This window comes from Biomphalaria glabrata, chromosome 10 (genome assembly GCF_947242115.1).
Source record: "Biomphalaria glabrata chromosome 10, xgBioGlab47.1, whole genome shotgun sequence".
Classification (NCBI taxonomy): Eukaryota; Metazoa; Mollusca; class Gastropoda; family Planorbidae; genus Biomphalaria; species Biomphalaria glabrata.
This window is the reverse complement of record NC_074720.1, coordinates 23925148-23947177: the sequence shown is the minus strand read 5'-3', so window position 1 is coordinate 23947177 and position 22030 is coordinate 23925148. Positions and strand designations below refer to the sequence as shown.

General features: G+C 37.0%; 1 protein-coding gene across 3 annotated transcripts in view; it reads right to left on the bottom strand.

Annotated features, from left to right (window-relative positions):
• LOC106062769 (uncharacterized) overlaps positions 1-19419 on the bottom strand; it is a 57164-nt gene extending 37745 nt beyond the window's left edge. For 2 of the 3 annotated variants that reach the window (XR_008780113.1, XM_056043725.1), the window contains exons 1-4: positions 19055-19419; positions 12381-12435; positions 4870-5050; positions 1531-1736 (exon numbers count right to left, since the gene is read on the bottom strand). Coding sequence is in view for 2 of the 3 variants with exons in the window: in XM_056043725.1 (XP_055899700.1) it covers positions 1531-1736; positions 4870-5050; positions 12381-12435; positions 19055-19078 (466 nt within the window). In the remaining variant the exon portion in view is untranslated. The remainder of the gene's footprint in view (positions 1-1530; positions 1737-4869; positions 5051-12380; positions 12436-19054) is intronic. The other variant, XM_056043724.1, reaches the window with a different exon arrangement.
• Between the last annotated feature and the right edge of the window lie 2611 nt (positions 19420-22030).

Sequence of the window (22030 nt, the reverse complement as noted above, 5' to 3'; positions counted from 1 at the left end):
GACAATTCGTTTGTATAATTATTTAATTTTATTATTATTGTTAATTTTATGATGTTTCCCAATGACGCATTTGTTTCAAACTAACTAGTAAACAACTTTCATCGGCGACCTTACTAAGTAATTATTCTGTTCAAATATAAACCAGTGTAATAATAAGCTTATTTTCCAAATATGACCTTGAAGTGCTTTACTTCACAAGTGACAACCTTGACTATCCCAATATCCATCGGTTGGTCACTAATGGTCACGTGACGAGATGCAGTAGTTGTCTTCAAAAAACTAGTATTTTAGTTTTGCTGTGACTAATGTTTAAGTTAAACTTCTGGCATACAGCGGCAGAGTAGCAGTCAGCTACAATTTCTGCATCATCAGCATAGAAAAGTTCCTTGATTAGTAACGACCTAAGTTTGCCCTCAATCTGGATACATTGAAGAGTTTTCCGGAGGTTCTTGTATTGTGAAATAGACACCCTTCGTTGATGTCGCTGTAAGCGTAATGCAGGAGAAGAATATGCCAAACAGAGTTAAGTGCAAGCACGAATTTCTACTGGACACCACTGCTAACCTCAAAATGGGCTGTTTGGGCTCCTTTAAATTTCACTTTATATTTTGTTTCCTTATGAAAGCAATCAATGAACTTCAGTAGTATCGGAGGACATCCTATTTTTCTTAGGAGTTTGAAAAGGCCACTTCTGCTGTAGAGAAGATATCATGTCTATAGGTAAGAACTTTTTCCCCCCCCCCCTCGAGCCTTTTTGTGGGAAATTAGCAACGAATGCTTACTCTTGATTTCTTCCCCTCCCCCCCCCCCCGATAATGGTGTTTTTCTACCTTTACCTATCCCTTAGTCTGCTGGACCGTTGGGGCACCACGCAAGATTCGTCGACCGTCCTTCTCCATTCCTTTCTGTCCTTATAGCCTTAGTTAGAACCTCATTAAATGGCATGCCCGTCAATTCTTTTATGTTCATCGCTATCTCTGTCTGCCTCTTCTTCTTTTTCCTGGTACTGTTCCCTGAAGGAAGTTCTTAGCGAGCCCCGAATTAAAATTTATAAATCCAAAAACCAATTTAGTTTAATGGGAGTCAAATCAACGTTGGCATCGTCAATTAGAAGAGAAAGTTAATCCGAAAATGGGAAGTAAGATAAAAAAAACGCGTAAAAGAATCCTGCCAGACAGACAAACAGACAGACAATTAGACAGACAAACAGACAGACAAACAGACGGGGTGAGTAAATAGAAAAGCTGTGTAGAAATATTAGAATATGCAAAATAGAGCAATTACATTTATAACAAAGGCATTAGAAAGGCCAAATAAAGACTAAAATGTAAAACACACACACACAAACTGAATTGTAATTCAGGAAGACACACAGATAAAGGCACATTTCTTATTCCATATTCTAGAACAAATTTGTGCAAATGCTCCTTCTTCCCTAGTGACATTACAAGATGGAGTGGGTTGTTAATGTAACGGTGATAATAATGTACACACCAATGTATGAAGTATGTGTTCAAGAGGATGGAATACCTTCATCAACTTGACAGATGTAAGGCAGCTCCTCAGTACATTTGGTTGGACTAAGTTGGTAGTTTGTATCCATGCTGACACAAGATTCACTGCTGGACGACAGTTGACCATAGATATTGTCGACATTTGTCACATTGTGACATTTATGCCACATTAGTTCCTTACCTCCAGCTTTATACAGGCCAACCCAAACTTTGCTTGTTAAACTAAAAAAGGAGAAGGAAATATTTCATTGGTCTGATAGAATAGTAAAGTGGGAAGATCGAAATAATAGATCGCTTTTGTAAAATGTATTAGGTACAGTCATAGTCAGAAAATAAACTTTAGAATTACTCTCTATCATGGGCGTAGCCAGGAATTTTTTAATTAATCTTAATTTTGACCCTTCATTCTTTTGGAGTATGTTTATTGTACACCAGAATAGTTCTTCCTAAAGTTAGTGGAAAAATCATAGTCAAGGGGTCTGGGGGAGCACTGCGAGCTCCCGCAGCGCGGGACGAAGCCCCGCTTGCCAAGCACTATTGCCGGTATATGCATTATCCTGCTATCAAAAAGTTTTATTTCAAAAACCTGATGTGCTATTCTTACTGACTTAGATCCTCCCGCGTCGTTCGGTGCATTGGGCGGCAAGCTGTTTCCACAAAAAATCTGTCACTGGCAATGTCTGAAGTCTCTTCCCACCTGCTCTGAGGACGTCCATGAAAGTGTGGCGTGAAGTTGTACTAGGATGTCCCTGTTTGTGCTTTCCTCATAATTGCTTCCATCATCTCCATATCATCGCAACTCTTTGTATGCGTCATTCATTTTGTCGGAGAACATGTCCCGCAAACCTCATTTTATACGCTCTGTCACAAACTTACCAAGGAGTTGACTCCTAGTTCGCATAGGATTTCCTTGATTGAGACCCGATCTCTGTAACTGACTCCGAAAATCCGTCTTAGCCATCTTTGTTGAGCCCCATTTAGTCTTTTTCAATTTTGGCAGACTATTCACTGCACTTTATTAGAAGAGCCCAGTCACAGGTAGAAATTTGTAACATCTGTTGGCTACGCTCTTGGAATTAGGTGACTGTAGTTTGTTTTAGATTTTATAAAATAAAAGGAAAGTTTTATCGTCAAAATCATCTGTTGAGGGGTTTTAAACTAAAAAATTTCTGGAGTATTTTTTTTAACAAATTCAAAATCCCATTTAGCTACGCTCATAGAATTTGGTGAGAGTAGTTTGCTTTAGAATAATATTGAAGAGGGGGTTTTCAACCCCAAAACCCTCTGTAGCGGTATTTTAAATCTGGTGGGGTTTTAAACTCACAAACCCTCTTGGCTCAGCTACGCTCAAAGAAATGTGTAATTTACTTTATTTTTATATTGAAGAGGTATTTTTTAGCATCAAACCCCGCTGAAGGGGGGTTTAAACTCAAAACCCTCTTTGACTACGCTAATAGCATTTGGAGTGCGTAATTTGCTTTTTTTATATATATTAAAGAGGTATTTTTTAGCTTCAAACCCCGTTGAAAAAAGGGGGGGGGGTTAAACTCAAAACCCCTTTGGCTACTTTCATAGAATTTTGAATGTGTACTTTGCTTTTTTATATAGAAGAGATGGGTTTATCGTCAATTTTGGAGGGGGGTTTAAAATCTAAATCTTCATTAACTATGCTCTTGGAATTTGGGGATTGTCGTTTGTATAATATTTTTTTTTGTTCTATAGAAGAGGGGGTTTAATTGCGAAACCCCCTGGTAGGGGGTTTTAAACTTAAAACCCCCTTGGCCGCGCTGGGGCAAGTGATGGTTTAGTATTAAAATCTCACCTAAAATAAACAAAATCAAAGCAAAAAATCTGTCACTAAATTCCGGGGTGGGGGTGGGGGGTCCGGTTACGTCCATGCTCTATCTTTCTATATATATAAGCAAATAAAAAATCTTGACACAGCGACAACAATTGACCAGGCTTTTGTATTTTCTTATGATAGGGAGTTTTCTTTTCTGACCAACGAAACCGTTTACACATTGTCCAATACACGGATCTTTTCACACTTTTATTTAGTGACATTTTGTAACACAATCTGATTTAACTCTGATCAAATTTCAATCCGCTGTAACTCTCTGATCAACTTACAATCTGCTGTAACCCTCTGATCAACTTTCAATCCGCTGTAACTCTTTGATCAACTTTCAATCCGCCGTAACTCTCAGATCAACTTTCAATCCGCTGTAACTCTCAGATCAACTTTCAATCCGCTGTAACTCTCTGATCAACTTTCAAACCGACTTGCCATAATGTATTCAGATGTTTATTGTCCATGCTTGCATCACGGTATTATTGTCTTTGTTTTTTTATATGGTTAGCAGGAGGCTGACCTACACATCATAATGGTTCGAAAGTTTTCAAATCAAGAAAAATGCTGACTTGAAAACTAATAAATAAGCAATAAAAAGTAAGAAAGAGTCTTTTTTATAGGAAAGGAAAACTTCAAATTTTTTGGTACACAATTTCAATTCCCACTGCTATCTAATGTGTACATGATTCTATGTCCCACTGGTATCTAATGTTGTGTACATGATTCTATTTCCCACTGCTATCTAATGTTGTGTACATGATTCTATGTCCCACTGCTATCTAATGTGTACATGATTCTATGTCCCACTGCTATCTAATGTTGTGTACATGATTCTATTTCCCACAGCTATCTAATGTTGTGTACATGATTCTATTTCCCACAGCTATCTAATGTTGTGTACATGATTCTATTTCCCACAGCTATCTAATGTTGTGTACATGATTCTATTTCCCACAGCTATCTAATGTTGTGTACATGATTCTATTTCCCACAGCTATCTAATGTTGTGTACATGATTCTATTTCCCACAGCTATCTAATGTTGTGTACATGATTCTATTTCCCACAGCTATCTAATGTTGTGTACATGATTCTATTTCCCACAGCTATCTAATGTTGTGTACATGATTCTATTTCCCACAGCTATCTAATGTTGTGTACATGATTCTATTTCCCACAGCTATCTAATGTTGTGTACATGATTCTATTTCCCACAGCTATCTAATGTTGTGTACATGATTCTATTTCCCACAGCTATCTAATGTTGTGTACATGATTCTATTTCCCACAGCTATCTAATGTTGTGTACATGATTCTATTTCCCACAGCTATCTAATGTTGTGTACATGATTCTATTTCCCACAGCTATCTAATGTTGTGTACATGATTCTATTTCCCACTGCTATCTAATGTTGTGTACATGATTCTATTTCCCACTGCTATCTAATGTTGTGTACATGATTCTATGTCCCACTGCTATCTAATGTTACTAGAACGATCTTACTTTGAGAATTTATATTTCCTATTCAGCTGAATATCCAAAGTTTGAAAATCAGCTCTCAATGAAGTGACATTGTCAGCTTTGACCAAATGACCATCGTAACGTTCGCATGTTTCACTGGCTCCCATCCATGTAGTGGGTGAAGTGTGGAGATAGTACACAGTCCTAGTAGACGGGTACGAGCCTAATCAAACAAAGTAAACAAATGACTAGATTAACATTCAAACCAAATACAATTACAGACTAGAATACACTGGAGGGGGGGGGGAGTTCGAAATATGAAATAAAATCTAGATCTGTGTTCCGTTTAGATTGACTTCACGTGTAGTGTTTAGGTCCAAACAACACGATGCAAGAGTAATCCCTTGAAAGAACTTGCAACTAAAGTGAATGTTGTGTCCATTTTTTTATTTGAAAGTGTATTTTATTATTATGTCGTCCGCCTTCTGGTATATTGGCCGATTCATGTGTGTGTGTGTGGGGGGGGGGTAATTGCATCTATAACCCTCCAGACCTTAACTTGAGTTGAGGAGATGCAATTTTATGTAGAACTCATAGTTTTTGAACAAAATTAGTTGAATATCTTTATAATATAAGCTACGTATTGATATTTGAACCCATTCGTGTGGTGTCGTGACTTATCAAGATTCTATTACATACACTATCAGACATAGAAGGCTAGATGAAGACGTTTGGTTTACATTTTCCCTTTAATGACCCGGAAGTGATATTTATTAGTGACATGAATAAACATAAATTTATACATTCGCATAATAAAATAATAATAATAATATACCACAGCACCTCCCTCCTCCAAAAAAAAAAGATGACAACATTTAAATTGAACAACAAGATCGAGAAGAAAAAAAAACTGAACATATGACCGGACAGATAGTCAGCATATATCTAAATATAAAATAAGATAGAAGTCAGTTTATGTGATTGTTCTATTCGTTGTATCTGTGTGGTTTTCGAACTTCTCTGCCACTTCTGGTGATGTAACCATCTTGAGAGGTTGGGTTAGTGGGCTCAGAATGTATCACTCTGGGTGTAGGAAAAGTATGTGTTGCCATTCTAGTAGGTGAGCATGGGTACTCAACCTGAGGTTGGGAGAATTCTTCATTGTTTCCTACTGGGTCCGGTATTGTAGCTTGGTCACTAAGACTGTCTTGAGAAGGCATGAGAACAGCATCTGGTGTTGGAGTAGCACTAGCGAAATGTTCATTTCTTTCTGACACGGTAGGAATCATTTCTCTGGTAGATGTACCATTCTCTTGTCTTGGAGTGCTGACCAACTGATCGATGTGTCTTCTCCATATCATGCCTGGGTATAGTTCTACTGTATACATTAGAGGTCCTGTTTTGGACTTTATTACACCATAGTGCCATTTTTCTTGATTCGCTCTGTAATCACGTGCAAGAACACTGTTCCCAACTTGGAATTCTCTCAGTCTCACATTGGAGTAATTTTTCGTTAGTCTATTCTGAATCTATTCTGAATGTCCATGTTTGGCCTAAGTAAATCCAGACGAGATTGTAGTCTTCTTCCGAACATAAGAAATGCTGGACTCTCATGAGTTGTGGATTGTGGAGCATTTCTGTAAGCCAAAAGAAATCTAGAGATTATCTGACTTAATGTACCTTTATCATTTTTTTGCATGATTTTTTAAATGATTTCACAAATCTTTCTGCAAGTCCATTGGTAGCCGGGTGAAAAGGTGCAGTTGTGATGTGCTTGATTCCATTTCTTTTGGTAAAGTCTTTAAATTTATTTGAAGTGAACGTAGAGCCATTGTCACTTGCAATGATGTTGGGTATTCCCAATCTTGAGAACGTTTCTGTGAGACAGTCAATTGTTGAAGATAATTTTGTAGAACTGACAGGGAATACTTCTGCCCATTTTGTATGAGCATCTATCATTATTAAGAACATATTATTCATAAAAGGTCCAGCAAAGTCTATATGTACTCGTTCCCATGGCCGCTCTGGCCACTGCCATGGATGTAGTGGTGCTTTTTGAGGATCGGGCTGATGATAAGAACAACCCTCACATGACTTTGTGATCGATTCTATGTCCTTATCTAATCCTGGCCACCAAAAATACATTCGTGCGACATTTTATCTTGACAATGCCCAGATGGCCTATGTGTAAAGTGTCCAACAGTTGTGAGCGTAGCTTTTTAGGAATTATTATACGATAACCCCACAGTAAGCATCCTTGTTGGACCATTAGTTCATGGCGTCTTGAGAAAAATGGTTCGATGCCAGGTGATGTGAATCTGGGCCAATTGCCTTGTGAAATGAAACTTATTACTTGTGCTATTTGTGGATCATGGCGAGATTCTTTAGCAATGATTGTCGCATTTAGCGGTATTGTTTCCATTAGTTCACTGTAGAAGAGATTATCTGCTATGAAGTTGTCTCCATTTACTGGGGTTGTAATGGGTAGTGGTAATCTAGAGAGTCCATCAGCATTGGCATGTGACTTGGACTTTCTAAATTCAATTGAGTAGTTAAATCCAGATAAGAATACAGCATACCTTAGTTGTCTAGCAGCTGACATAGCTGGAATACCTTTGGTTGGATTGAAAATGTGTTTCAGTGGCTCATGATCGGTAATAAGAGTGAAGTGTCTCCCACACAAATAGATGAAGAATTTCTTTACAGCCCAAACTATTGCTAGAGCTTCTTTATCCAGTTGTGAATAATTTTCTTCTGCTTTATTTAATGTTCTAGATGCATAAGCAATTGGTCTTTCGTCACCTGATTTGGTCACATGAGACAAAACTGCCCCTATACTATATGGTGATGCATCACAAGCCAATTGAACTGGTAGATTTTGGTCATATCTTATGAGAACATTATCTGATGCGATCATTGTTTTTGTTGTTTCGAAGGCCTTGGTACAGCTTTCATCCCAAACGAATTTAACTTTGTCTTGTAGTAGATTGTAGAGTGGTTTAGCTATTTGTGCAATATTTTTGAGCCACTTATGGTAATAGTTAACCATACCTAGAAAAGACCTCACTTGTGACTTATTGTTTGGAGTAGGTGCGTTCATTACTGCTAATACTTTGTCATTGGTTTTATGTAATCCTTCTTTAGAAATTTTCATTCCACAGAAAATAATTTCATCTTTGAAGAAAGCACATTTTTCAAGATTTGCCTTGAGACCATATTCCTTCAGTCTGCTGAGTACACTTCTTAAATTTGCAAGATGTTCTGTGTTATCTTTCCCTGTGATGATCATGTCATCTTGATTGCATTGTACACCTGGCAGTCCATTTAAGATAATATCCATAGTTCTTTGCCATATCATAGGAGCTGATGTGATCCCAAAAACGAGTCTGTTGTACACATATAGGCCTTTGTGTGTATTGATGGTTGTTAAGTGTTTTGAAGCTTCATCTAGTTGAAGTGTAAGATATGCTTGTCGTATATCTATTTTTGAGAATTTATCTCCTTTTTCTAAGTTTGCAAGGATATCTTCAATTCTTGGTAGAGAATATTGTTCGACTTTTAACACTGGGTTGATGGTTATTTTGAAGTCACCACATATTCGAACGTCTCCAGATGGTTTCATTATTGGTACAATTGGTGTTGCCCAATTGCTGTAATTCACTTTAGACAGAATTCCTTCATTCTCTAGTTTGTTCAACTCCTTTTCTACTTTTGCCTTGATAGCATAAGGGATGGGCCTTACATTGCAGAATTTAGGTTTAGCATCATCTTTTATTGCTATGGTTGCCTGCATGTTTCTGACGGTGCCTATTCCTTCTGAGAAGACCTCCTCAAATTCCTTGATTAGACTATTGATATTTTCTTGTATACCAGATTCAGAGGATATTAACTGTTTGATGTCACTCCAGTTGATCTTCAAAGATCTTATCCATTCACGTCCTAGTATAGGATTGCTACCTTTACTCAATATGTACAGAGGAAGTTTCTTGGTTTCATGCTGATTGTATACTATTACAATTGCTTTTCCCAGAGGGAGTATTTCTTCTCCCGTATAGGTTCTCAAGCGGACATTAGTGCATTCGAGTTTTGGGTTTCTTTTAAAGATTTTCTTGTAATCTTCTATTGTCATTATTGATAGCCCAGAACCTGTGTCTATTTCCATTTCTGTGTCTATTCTGTCAATATTAATTTTTATGCACATTTTGTTTGTGTTTGTTAACAAGCTGAATATTTCTTCTTCTGTATCTTCTTGTACATTGTGTACCTTTCCTTCTCTTTTGCATGCTTTTTCTATATGACCTTGTTTGCCACACTTGAAACAAGTAGCACTGCGAAAGAAGCATCTTGCTCTTGTATGATTCGACTTGCCACAAGAGAGACACATAGTTCTGGTGTCCCCTTTATCTTCTTGTTTCGATGGGAATGCGTTGTAAGGTTTCTTTTGATCTCTCGTATAGAGATTATCGTTCATTCGTAGTTCAGCTTTTGCTGTGCTCTTTTTGGTTTGTATCCTGTGTAGAGATTGGGCTTGATTAGACTGAATCTGTTCTGCATCTCTTTTGGCCGTTCCATGGCTGTAGCTATGTTGATAGGTGTCGATAATGTTAGATTGGCCTCTTGAAGGAGTCTTTTCTGAATGTTTACATCTTTTAGACCACAAACAAATCTATCTCTAAGTGATTCTTGGAGAGCTGGGCCAAAATTACAGTATTCTGAGAGTGCTTTTATAGCAGTTATAAATTCGTTGATTGTTTCATTGTCTTCTTGAATTCTGTTGTGGAATTTAAATCTTTCCAAAATCTCCAATGGAGGAGGGCTGTAATGATTGCTAAGCAACTTGCAAAGCTCTACATATGATTTCGTGATGGGCAACTCTGGGGATGCCAATGACCTTAATGTAGCATAAGGTTTGGCCCCTATGGAGGCTAGTAGTATAGCGGCCTTTTTCTCCGATGGAGTACTGTTTGCAATAAAGTAGGCATCTAGCCTTTCTTTATAATTTATAAATGTTTCTGTACCTTCATTAAACGTGTCTGGCTTTCCCATTCTCGTCGCCAATTGTGGTGTCGTGACTTATCAAGATTCTATTACATACACTATCAGACATAGAAGGCTAGATGAAGACGTTTGGTTTACATTTTCCCTTTAATGACCCGGAAGTGATATTTATTAGTGACATGAATAAACATAAATTTATACATTCGCATAATAAAATAATAATAATAATATACCACAATTCGCATATTTTGTCGCCCCACAATCTAATCTCTGAAGCTGAAATCAAATAAAATGTAGAGAGCTTTTGAGAACATTTTCTAATATGAAAATAAATAATTAGTAAATGTAAATTGAAAGAGGTTGGTCGGTACCAGGTGAGTCCGTCTAAGGGGCGATAGATGCAATCCCCCCCACCCCACCCAACATCATTCAGACCAATAACTTTTCTTTTGTAATTATTGAATAAGTATGGCTTTAAAATATGACTTGCGACAGTGTCTATGTAATTGCGCATGAGAAACTTTTAAGTATAAGATTTACAATTGAGATGATTTTTGAGCCAAAATATTTTTTCCTGGTCGACCTTTCCCTTTTCTGAGATTTTTCTATTGTATAAATACTTTTGGACTAGAACTCACATTTTAGACTTGAAGACTATAACTCACAATTTAGACTTGAAGACTAGAACTCACAATTTAGACTTGAAGACTAGAACTCACAATTTAGACTTGAAGACTAGAACTCACATTTTAGACTTGAAGACTAGAACTCACAATTTAGACTTGAAGACTAGAACTCACAATTTAGACTTGAAGACTAGAACTCACAATTTAGACTTGAAGACTAGAACTCACAATTTAGACTTGAAGACTAGAACTCACAATTTAGACTTGAAGACTAGAACTCACAATTTAGACTTGAAGACTAAAAATACACAAAATTTGGAGGAAAATATATTTCGTCTGCTTCATTTCTGTGAATTTTGTTTCAGAGCTTTGAATTTTGTTTCAGAGCTTTGAATTTTGTTTCATTTCTGTGAATTTTGTTTCAGAGCTTTGAATTTTGTTTCAGAGCTTTGAATTTTGTTTCAGAGCTTTGAATTTTGTTTCAGAGCTTTGAATTGAAGTTCAGGACAAAACGAAGTACAAAACTACGTATTGAACAAAACTAAAATCTTGTTCAAATATTATTTCTCCCAGAACGCCTTACTTAATCTAAATCATTTTTATCACTATCTGGTGCATCTTTTCTTTTCAAGGAACAAAACGGTTGTATTGCAATGTAGTTAGAGCCTATACATTCCATTTAGAATATTGTTCAAGTCAATGTCATTAGAAATGCGCGCGCTTCAAAACGTTTGAATAGACAAAGTTGAACCATCGTTCTGTTGACGTCTTATTCTGATCAAAACAGGCCAACTACAAGAGGTCTGGCTTAGCATGAAGATAATAATAGGATAAATACGCCTACTAAAGATATACATATGCTACGGTTGCCTCGAATGTCGGTCAGTATTGGCTTTGCCTCCGCGTTACTTTATTTTACTTCATTTGACCTGAAACTGCTGAGCTGACTTGAATTGAGAGAACTGAGAGCTCCGTGAGGCAAGTGAGAACGAGGATATCTTACCAGCACGCGCCTCCGGGAAGATCTAGTGGAAGAAGAAGAGGATCCGGACACTTATCTGTTTGAAATCGAACCAGATATGGAAGAGCTCTTGTACGAGAAGAGATGTGTGCCACACGTACGACGTGGACCATGTCCAACGAACAGATCTGTTCCAGGCGAAGGTGAAGGAAGTGACGAGTCCCGTGCTGAAGTTGGAACGAGCTGATAGAAACCTCGTTTTGACAGAGTAACTTGAACATGTAGGAGCCGCACCTTCATTAAACATCGAGCTTCTACCCTTGCAAGGCTGTGATGAAATAAACAGCCGCAATGGCCATGCTGGTGACGCAGTTGAGAGACATTTGAAAATTGAGAGAAACCAGCAGGGTCTGCAACCAATAGACGCTTGTCCAGCTGCCAAGACTAGAAAGAGAAGTCCTGATGGTGGTCAGAGGAATCCAACAAAGCCTGATGACGCAGTTGATGGCCCCTTGCAAGTTGAAAATAATCGACCCAACAGACGAGTGGGTCCGCTGCCAAGACTAGAGAGAAAAGCCCTGATGGTGGTCAAGAAAGTCGAATAGAGCGATGTTTGAAAACAGAAACATTACTTCTAGAATCTAGATGAATTGCCTTACTAGTTGATTTGCCCCATATGCCCGAAGCTCCCAATTGTATCCTTCGTGCCTTTCACTAGAAGCCCCACGAGTTGTTTGACTGAACGTAAGCTCTTCTACCACAAATAAAGGGAGAGTATTTGATACACATGTCTCCCCACTGACAAGCATTGCTAGATATGCCATCCATCAAATCACATATAGGTTGCAAACCTACGTTCTATGCACTAGATCTATGGACTATGCATAGACTTATATACCGTATAGCACATCCACTTCAACTAATGATGATAAACGTGAATGACAGACGGGCTAAAGGCAAAGTCTTACCTGTACTACTAGGTACAAAACAATAGAGAATCACAAGCAACATTGTTAGGTGAAGCTGAAATCAAATAAAATGTTGAGAGCATTTGAGAGCATTTTCTAATCTGAAAATAAACAATCAAGTAATATCCACACACACAAAAAGTGAATTCCTACTTTGTGAAGCTGATAGTGGGCAATTAGTTCTCATTCTATCAATTTCTTGTCATGTTTCATCAGCACAAAATTATGTCACGTACTTGTCATGTTACATCAGTACAAAGTTATGTCACGTACTTGTCATGTTTAATCAGTACAAAGTTATGTCACGTACTTGTCATGTTTAATCAGTACAAAGTTATGTCACGTACTTGTCATGTTACATCAGTACAAAGTTATGTCACGTACTTGTCATGTTTAATCAGTACAAAGTTATGTCACGTGACTTTTGTCCCAATTTTTTTTTCTTTGACGTCATTTTGAACAATTTCATTCCAGACCAAATGAAGTGCACGCAAATAACAGGAACTGAAATATGCAGCCAAACTTAGTCTAGTCTTTAAAAAATGCAGCCAAACATATTATAGTCTAACAAGATTACAAAGACAGTTTGTGTGGGAACACAAACTCAAAATTGGCCCCCGAAGTGGTCCACCCAGGCAGGCTTCAATATTTTCAGAAAGAACATCCAAATCAAATTATATCAAAGACAAATGAGAGATAAGAATGGAGAAAGAAGGTTGACAGATCTTGTGTAGTGCCCCAACGGTACAGCAGATCAAAGGATAGGGGAAAGTGAATGCAAAGTTACATGTGAACCTGGCCTAACTAGTTCCCCTTTCAGACCTTGTGGTCTATAGGGCAGATGATGTTTTTGATCTGTTTTTGTGGCCTACGGTTATTGAGGGTGTCATGTAGCCAGCACAACGACCAACCGCCTTTACTTTTCCCCAACTAATATCAGGTACCCATTGGAGCTGGGTGGACTCGCCTAAGGATTCCGAAGTTGAAAATCTCAGTCTTCACCAGGATTCGAACCCGGGGCCCCCGGTTCGGAAGCCAAGCGCTTTACCGCTCAGCTACAGCGCCTCTCCTGGCCTAACTGAAGTCTTATAATTGATGCAATTGTTTTGAAAAGGCCCAATCTCTTATTCGAATGCTAAAAAAAAAAAAAAAAAAAAAAATTCGCAATAAAGAAAACAATTCACGAAAATGAAGTTTACAAGATTACTATTCGTTTTAATTTAGGTCTAACTTATAATGCATACTAATTAGCTTTTTCTCTTTAAAAAACTGTTTGCATAACTGATTTTAAAAATTAGATTTTTCGCTTTCAGAAAAAAAAAGTAGCCGTTGCATCAGAACTTTGAATGGTCTAAAATATTGTGATGTCGGAGTTTCATTATCTTTTCTACTTTACGAGATCTAAACGGGACGGACGGACAGACATTTCGCACATAACTAATAGCGTCTATTCCCCTTTCGGGGGCCGCTAAAAAATGCCGTGAAACATAAACTAATCTTTAAAAAGATTTCCACCAAACATAGACTAGTCTTTAAAAAAAAAAAAGCTCATAACAAAGTCTAGTCTTTCAAAATGAGGTCATAACAAAGTCTAGTCTTTCAAAATGAGGTCATAACAAAGTCTAGTCTTTCAAAATGAGGTCATAACAAAGTCTAGTCTTTCAAAATGAGGTCATAACAAAGTCTAGTCTTTCAAAATGTGGTCATAACAAAGTCTAGTCTTTCAAAATGAGGTCATAACAAAGTCTAGTCTTTCAAAATGAGGTCATAACAAAGTCTAGTCTTTCAAAATGAGGTCTTAACAAAGTCTAGTCTTTCAAAATGAGGTCATAACAAAGTCTAGTCTTTCAAAATGAGGTCATAACAAAGTCTAGTCTTTCAAAATGAGGTCATAACTTTAGAAAATGATTTTCTTGCCCAATGCAATTATTTTTACTTTCTAGTCATGAAAACGCCATATCATATATCACATATCATATATCACATATCATATATCACATATCATATATCATATCACATATCATATATCACATACCATATATCATATATCATATATCACATATCATGTATCATATATCACATATCATATATCACATATCATATATCACATATCATATATCACATATCATATATAACATACCATATATCACATATCATATATCACATTTCATATATCACATATCATATATCACATACCATAAATCACATATCATATATCACATATCATATATCACATATCATATATCACATTTCATATATCACATCACAAAGTGAAGAAAAAAAAGTTTTTTTTTTTTTTGTAGAATTTATCTTAATTAAGAATATTTTGAAAGATCAGCTTGTCGTATCACCAATCAAGCCCATTCTAGTTCAGAAAGTAAGCATTGAAATGTCAGTTCTACCAGTCAAAAAAAAGTGAAGCTAGAGCACGATGTCTCATCTTCTCATACAGTCATCGATTATGGTGGCATTGTTTCCTTCCTAGTCAGGTTTTGAATAATGTATAGGCAAGAGTTGAAGCAATGGAAAAGGCAGAACAGGTCAATGTGTGACGTGGAGAGCACGTACAGGTAAACTATATTGCTCTTCTTTTCTGCACTGCCTTCTTTTGGGAGCAACAAATGCAAACACAGTCATTCGCACATTAAGAACTTTTGATCATAAAATGTAAGTCTTCAATACCGAAGATTGAAGTTCTTAGCACCTATTTTCGGAAAGAGTTTTTCTTTGGATTTCAAATGTATGTACCGCCACCTTTGTGAGAACTCTACAGCTTCAGATGTCATCTGCTGCCAACTTTTCTCTATCCAATGGGAGCAAAATGACGCCTGAGTCGATCTTAATTGCGCTTCCATTAGAGACACCTCTGATACGCAGTCTTCCTTTCAGCTCGACACAATAGGTAGGTGTCTAGCCCGCACCCAATGATAAGTAGGGCCTCTGTCATCAACAACTATCACCAGTGCAATAGGTAGGTGTCTAGCCCGCACCCAATGATAAGTAGGGCCTCTGTCATCAACAACTATCACCAGTGCAATAGGTAGGTGTCTAGCCCGCACCCAATGATAAGTAGGGCCTCTGTCATCAACAACTATCACCAGTGCAATAGGTAGGTGTCTAGCCCGCACCCAATGATAAGTAGGGCCTCTGTCATCAACAACTATCACCAGTGCAATAGGTAGGTGTCTAGCCCGCACCCAATGATAAGTAGGGCCTCTGTCATCAACAACTATCACCAGTGCAATAGGTAGGTGTCTAGCCCGCACCCAATGATAAGTAGGGCCTCTGTCATCAACAACTATCACCAGTGCAATAGGTAGGTGTCTAGCCCGCACCCAATGATAAGTAGGGCCTCTGTCATCAACAACTATCACCAGTGCAAGGCTCTTTGTAGGCTAGTCTTGCCAACGTAATACAAACTCCCTTAGTTTATGTAATACAAACTCCCTTAGTTTATGTAATACAAACTCCCTTTGGCATCATTTTTTTGTGTTTTTTTTTTTCATAATAATTTTTCATTTTATTAAGAAATATTTTTTCTAACTAAAAACTTTTTTTTCCCAATTAACTCTGACATGAACAAGTTTTAAATACTTCAAAAAAACAAACAAACAAAGAAACTGCTGCTCTAGTGTTTTGTAACCTCTAACAATACTAGAAAGTTCTTCTAACAATACTAGAGATTTCTTCTAACAATACTAGAACTTTTTAGCTATGGACAGCAAAAAGACATTGGGCTCAGCTTTGAAAAAAAAAGACAGAATATCTCAACAGAATATCTCAACAGAATATCTCAACAGAATATCTCAACAGAATATCTCAACAGAATATCTCAACAGAATATCTCAACAGAATATCTCAACAGAATATCTCAACAGAATATCTCAGACAGAATATCTCAACAGAATATCTCAACAGAATATCTCAACAGAATATCTCAACAGAATATCTCAACAGAATATCTCAACAGAATATCTCAACAGAATATCTCAACAGAATATCTCAACAGAATATCTCAACAGAATATCTCAACAGAATATCTCAACAGAATATCTCAGACAGAATATCTCAGACAGAATATCTCAACAGAATATCTCAACAGAATATCTCAACAGAATATCTCAACAGAATATCTCAACAGAATATCTCAACAGAATATCTCAACAGAATATCTCAACAGAATATCTCAACAGAATATCTCAACAGAATATCTCAGACAGAATATCTCAACAGAATATCTCAACAGAATATCTCAACAGAATATCTCAACAGAATATCTCAACAGAATATCTCAACAGAATATCTCAACAGAATATCTCAACAGAATATCTCAACAGAATATCTCAACAGAATATCTCAACAGAATATCTCAACAGAATATCTCAACAGAATATCTCAACAGAATATCTCAACAGAATATCTCAACAGAATATCTCAACAGAATATCTCAACAGAATATCTCAACAGAATATCTCAACAGAATATCGCCCATTACTTGCATGTGGCTCTACAAACAAGGGGAAACAAATGATGAACTCTAGTCGTTGTACGACCGAAGGAGACCAACTAACAATACAATGTAGTAGAGTAAGTATAGAGCAGGGGTTCTCAACCTGTGGGTCGCGACCCCTTTGGGGGTCGAATGACAATTTGTCAGGGGTCGCCTAAGACCATCAGAAATTTGGGTTTTAAAATCTTTATCTATTTATCATCTGATTTGTTTTTTAATTTAATTTTTATTTTGTAACTAGCATAGTTGGTACCATAGGTGGTATACATTTTCATTTGATATAACAAAACAAAGGGACATTACCCGGATAGCTTATATATCTTCACAAATAAAACCATCGTCAAACAAAAATTTCATAAAAAATTAGGGTGACATTTTTAAAAGGATATTTTGCTAGAGGATAAAGATGGCAATTAAAGTTGGTGAGTGTAACATCACTGTTTGAGGGTAGACGTCTTTTGTCATTGATAGCTACTTCACTACACTGAGCTTGATGGCTTCAATGTGTCCTGCTATTTATCACTGATGTGACGTGGTTGTCAAAAGCAAAGGTTCTAAATGTGTTTTTTTTAATCTTCTTGAAGAAGATTTTTTTTTAGAAAGAAAACACAGAAATAGCCGACATGGTAGACATCTTTATCACCTTGAATAATTAAATTTTTCAACGCAAGGATCACATGCATTATGGGGTTGTCTGAAAAGATCAGTTCGTTCAAGTGAAACTTCAACTTTGGCATAGAAAACTGGATGAAAATAAAACTTAGATCTTGCCATCTTTATCTGCTTTGTGTTGGGAAAAATGGGCATTGAATCTGACAGACCGACTACAATGGTAATTTCTGTCATAGAACATGAGCACTAGCGTGCGAGTGACATTTCACCAAACGTCCATATCTAGAAGACATCATGTTGACACTTTCTAGAGGTCAGAGTTGAAGATGTCGCGGAGACAGAAAGAGTTTATTGAGCTCATCAAAAACTAAAAATGATTGTCAGTCACACAATTCTGGATCACGTTTTTGCAGTCATTTCCCAATTTGGACATTGTCTTGCGCTTTCCATTTCTATCAATAGGCATTTTTTGTTTTCAGTGGCAGGGTGTTTCAGCCTGTTAGTTAGCAAGTCTAAATAAAGAAGTGGACTTGATGGTGAAGATGACATTGATTGTGCTCTTACAAAGACTCTCACAAGAATCCAACCAACGTTAGTGTATTTACAAATAGGCGACAATGTAGTTGACCTTATTTAAAATCATCCCCCCAAGTATCGCCATACGTTTCACATTGTCACACAAGTCTGTGCACATGAAGATGGTGAATACGCAATAGAAAAGTTAATAAATGTAAGTCATAAAATAAACTTTTTGTTAGCAATGTAATTCTAAAAGACATTTATTTGACACTCATGACAATGACATAAAGCTTTATCCGTGTTCCATTTCTACCACTGACACTACATCCAACAAATCAGATAGAGACATGACGAGAACGGTTTTAGAACATGAGCAAATGTTCATTGACCTAGGCCTAGGAACGAAAAAGAAAAAATACGGTTGGGGGTCGCTGTCTAGTGGGGAATCTTTTTAGGGGGGTCGCGACAACAAAAAGGTTGAGAACCGCTGATATAGAGGATGTGTGTGTCTGCTAGTATCCAGACGGTATCCCGATATATTCATAGAGAGGAATACCAAGAATTTGATGTACATGACATTCATTTTAAAATCAGTTTCAAAGAAATGGAAAAAACAAAAGCATGCGGTATTATTGTCCCTAATTAAATCGTGTGACATTCTAGACATTATGTTCAGACATCCATTGTAATTAGCTGAGACATTCATTGTAATTAGTTGAGACATCTATTGTAATTAGTTGAGACATCCATTGTAATTAGTTGAGACATTCATTGTAATGAGACATTCATTGTAATTAGTTGAGACATCCATTGTAATGAGACATTCATTGTAATTAGTTGAGACATCCATTGTAATGAGACATTCATTGTAATTAGTTGAGACATTCATTGTAATTAGTTAAGACATCCATTGTATCTACTTTTAAACGTTATTTTTTCAAGACATTTATAATTAATTTGTCAAGACATGATCTATAGTGTACCTTCATAGCTTATAATTAATTTGTTAAGTCATAAAAGAAAATACTTTTACCTTTTTCATTGTTCTATTGCACATCACATATATAGGCTGATACACAGCCAGACTTGATCGGGAGATCTCTAGGCCCCTGGCCCTGCCTATGACAACTTAGTGGAATGGTGCCAATGAACTCTCAAGTTTTGTCCGGCCAGTTGATTCCTAGGTCCAAGTTACCTTAGTTCTCTTCTAGTTCTCTTCTAATTCTCTTCTAGTTCTCTTCTAGTTCTCTTCTAGTTCTCTTCTAGTTCTCTTCTAGTTCTCTTCTAGTTCTCTTCTAGTTCTCTTCTAGTTCGCTCTGGTCAGGAGCTAAGCAACAACTCAGTTCTCTCCTTTCTTCTCACATCTTCGTGTATCGATTAGAAGTCTGTGTTGTCAGGGAGTGTTGGGGATCTGGGACAAAAAAAAACATACAAAATGGTTCCAATACAAATATCTGTAGATCGATCAATGAATTGTTTTGATGAGTTCTAGAGTAATGATTCGGCAATATCCAATCAGCATTTAGCTTGCAATGCGTTCTAAACAGAAAGACACTATAATGGCGTATTGAATGATCGATCATTCTATTAAGAAGAATTAGACCTTGATGAATGCAATACACGACAGTTGTACGAACTCACTGTAATGCTATTTAATATTAGTGAATAGAATAGCCTGAAGTCAATACAACAGACTTATACGAAAGTATTTAAAAAAAAAAAAAAAAACACATTTAATGGTCTATAAATAGAATTCTGTAACTGTGGAAAGGATTTTATGTTTTAAACGGTCTCCGAAAAGCTGGCATATGTGTTGTTTTGTATGTTCTGTAGGTTCGTCCGTCTGTCACACATACATTTCAAAACCTAGAAAAGCTATTCGAATTCTGATGACACCATATTATGTAGCTTCTTACATTCTAGTACAACGGCGACATTTTGTATTGTAAGAGCGAAACGTTTTTCTTGAGAAATGAAATATTCCAAAGTTTGTTCAAACATTATTTAAAACAATAAGACATACAATGTGGACTAATAATAGTATACCAGCACACATTGTAATGTACAGTAAAGAAAAAACAAGATAGATAAACTTTAAAAAAATATTTTTAAAAAAATTTTATACGAAGTGTAATTGTATCAATGATTGGGCTCATTCTACACCGGGTATGTCCGTTGATTTTCTCCCATGCCATCGAGTGTTTCTGTTAGCCGGAACCTCCTTTGCACTTCTAATGAGACAACTAGTATTTCAACGCTCTCTCTTCTAGCGCTTTTTTGTTAGTATGTGAATTCTAGTATCTGTTACCTTGAATTCAAACGGCTCCCTCTCTCTCTCTCTCTCTTAATCTCATTCTCTCTTACCCTATTCTTCTCTCTCTCTCTCTCTCTCTCTCTCTCTTAATCTCATTCTCTCTTACCCTATTCTTCTCTCTCTCTCTCTTTCTCTTTCTCTCTCTCTCTCTTTCTCTCTCTCTCTCTCTCTCTCTCTGGACCCCATGCCTCCACTTTTTTCTTTTTTTTTTTCGCACCCTGCACATCGTACTCTCCCACATAGACTTTTAAACTGAAACGGAATGACCTACTTTATAATGCACCCACCCCCCATACACACATAATTTTAGCACGCGAATTCTACTTTCGCTCTCTCACACTCTCTCTCTCTCTCTCAATTTTTATTCATGGATTCTTTCTATTTTGATCAAAACTTTAACGTTGGATTTTTATCCAGAGACGCACAAAATATTGTTATAAACCTGGTGGTGGCACAGATGGGGGTGGTGTGTGTGTGTGTAGTCAGCCAACGCCAATCGCCCCAGGCCAGCGCTAGATGAGCGGTCGAGCGTGACGAGTTACGACGGTCAGCCGAGACGAGTTTCAACATGACGGTTCGGGAAGGATCGGAGTCGTAAACACAGCTCAGGAGCGTCACGAGAATTGTAGTCATCTGACCACCCAGAAACGTCGAGCGGCGTTCTGTCCGGTTCGAGAAGGCCAGCAGGGACCCTATATAAAGAGCGAAGGTATCAGAGACAGTGAGACACAACTTCTCGATCTACGGTTCGTTACGACGGCTCAGTACAAGTCCGAGAAGAGACAGAGAGACCAGTGCAAGAGTTGATACGGCGGAGAGATATTTGTACAGTCTTGTGTTACGTGCTGCCAATTGTACAATATTGGCTGTTATTTATTGACATTAAACTATTACGTTATATTCGAGCCCTGAGTTGTCAAGTTCTTTCAGTTGGTGGTGTATGGTGCAGTTTGCAGAGAGCCTAGATAGTGAGATTCGTAACAATATTATTATTATTATTATTATAGCTTTTATACAGCGCTACTTTCATGCTTATAGCATATATACACACTAAAACGTATTTTTTCACATTATTTATAGCTCCTGGAGATCAAATAGCACCACCCAGACAAACAGCATTAAACAAAATTTCTTCACAAAAAACATATAAGCTATTTTCAATAAGCCTTCAAATTCGTTGTGGCAATTCTTTGGATTTTCAATTCTAGATATAGTTGTTTTTGTTATCAAATTCTACAGAATTTACATTTTATATTGTAGCAATTTTATACACACACACACACACACGTGAATTCGTAGAGATATTCAGTTTTTTTTTTTTGAAAAAAATCAATTTGTTTTCTTAGTTAACTTTTCAAAGTGTCAACACTGGCGAGTTACGCACCAAAGAATTATTGAGTGTATTTTATTGAGTAAACACATCACACGCGTTCATGCAGCCATTTTCTAATGTAGGGGAAAGAAATAAAATATGCTTTTTAAAAATAAGACAGACTTAGAAAGTCTATATTAAATATTTGTATTTAACTTTTACATTTAGACTGCGGCTATTATGGGAGAAAAAATTAAATGCAAATTTTATTAGAAAGATATTTGGCGAATTGCAACGTTCATACTGCGAATCTATCAAAACCGTTTCATAGCGGGCACCTATTGAGACTACAAAATTTCAGGCAAACCCATTCAGCGGTTCTT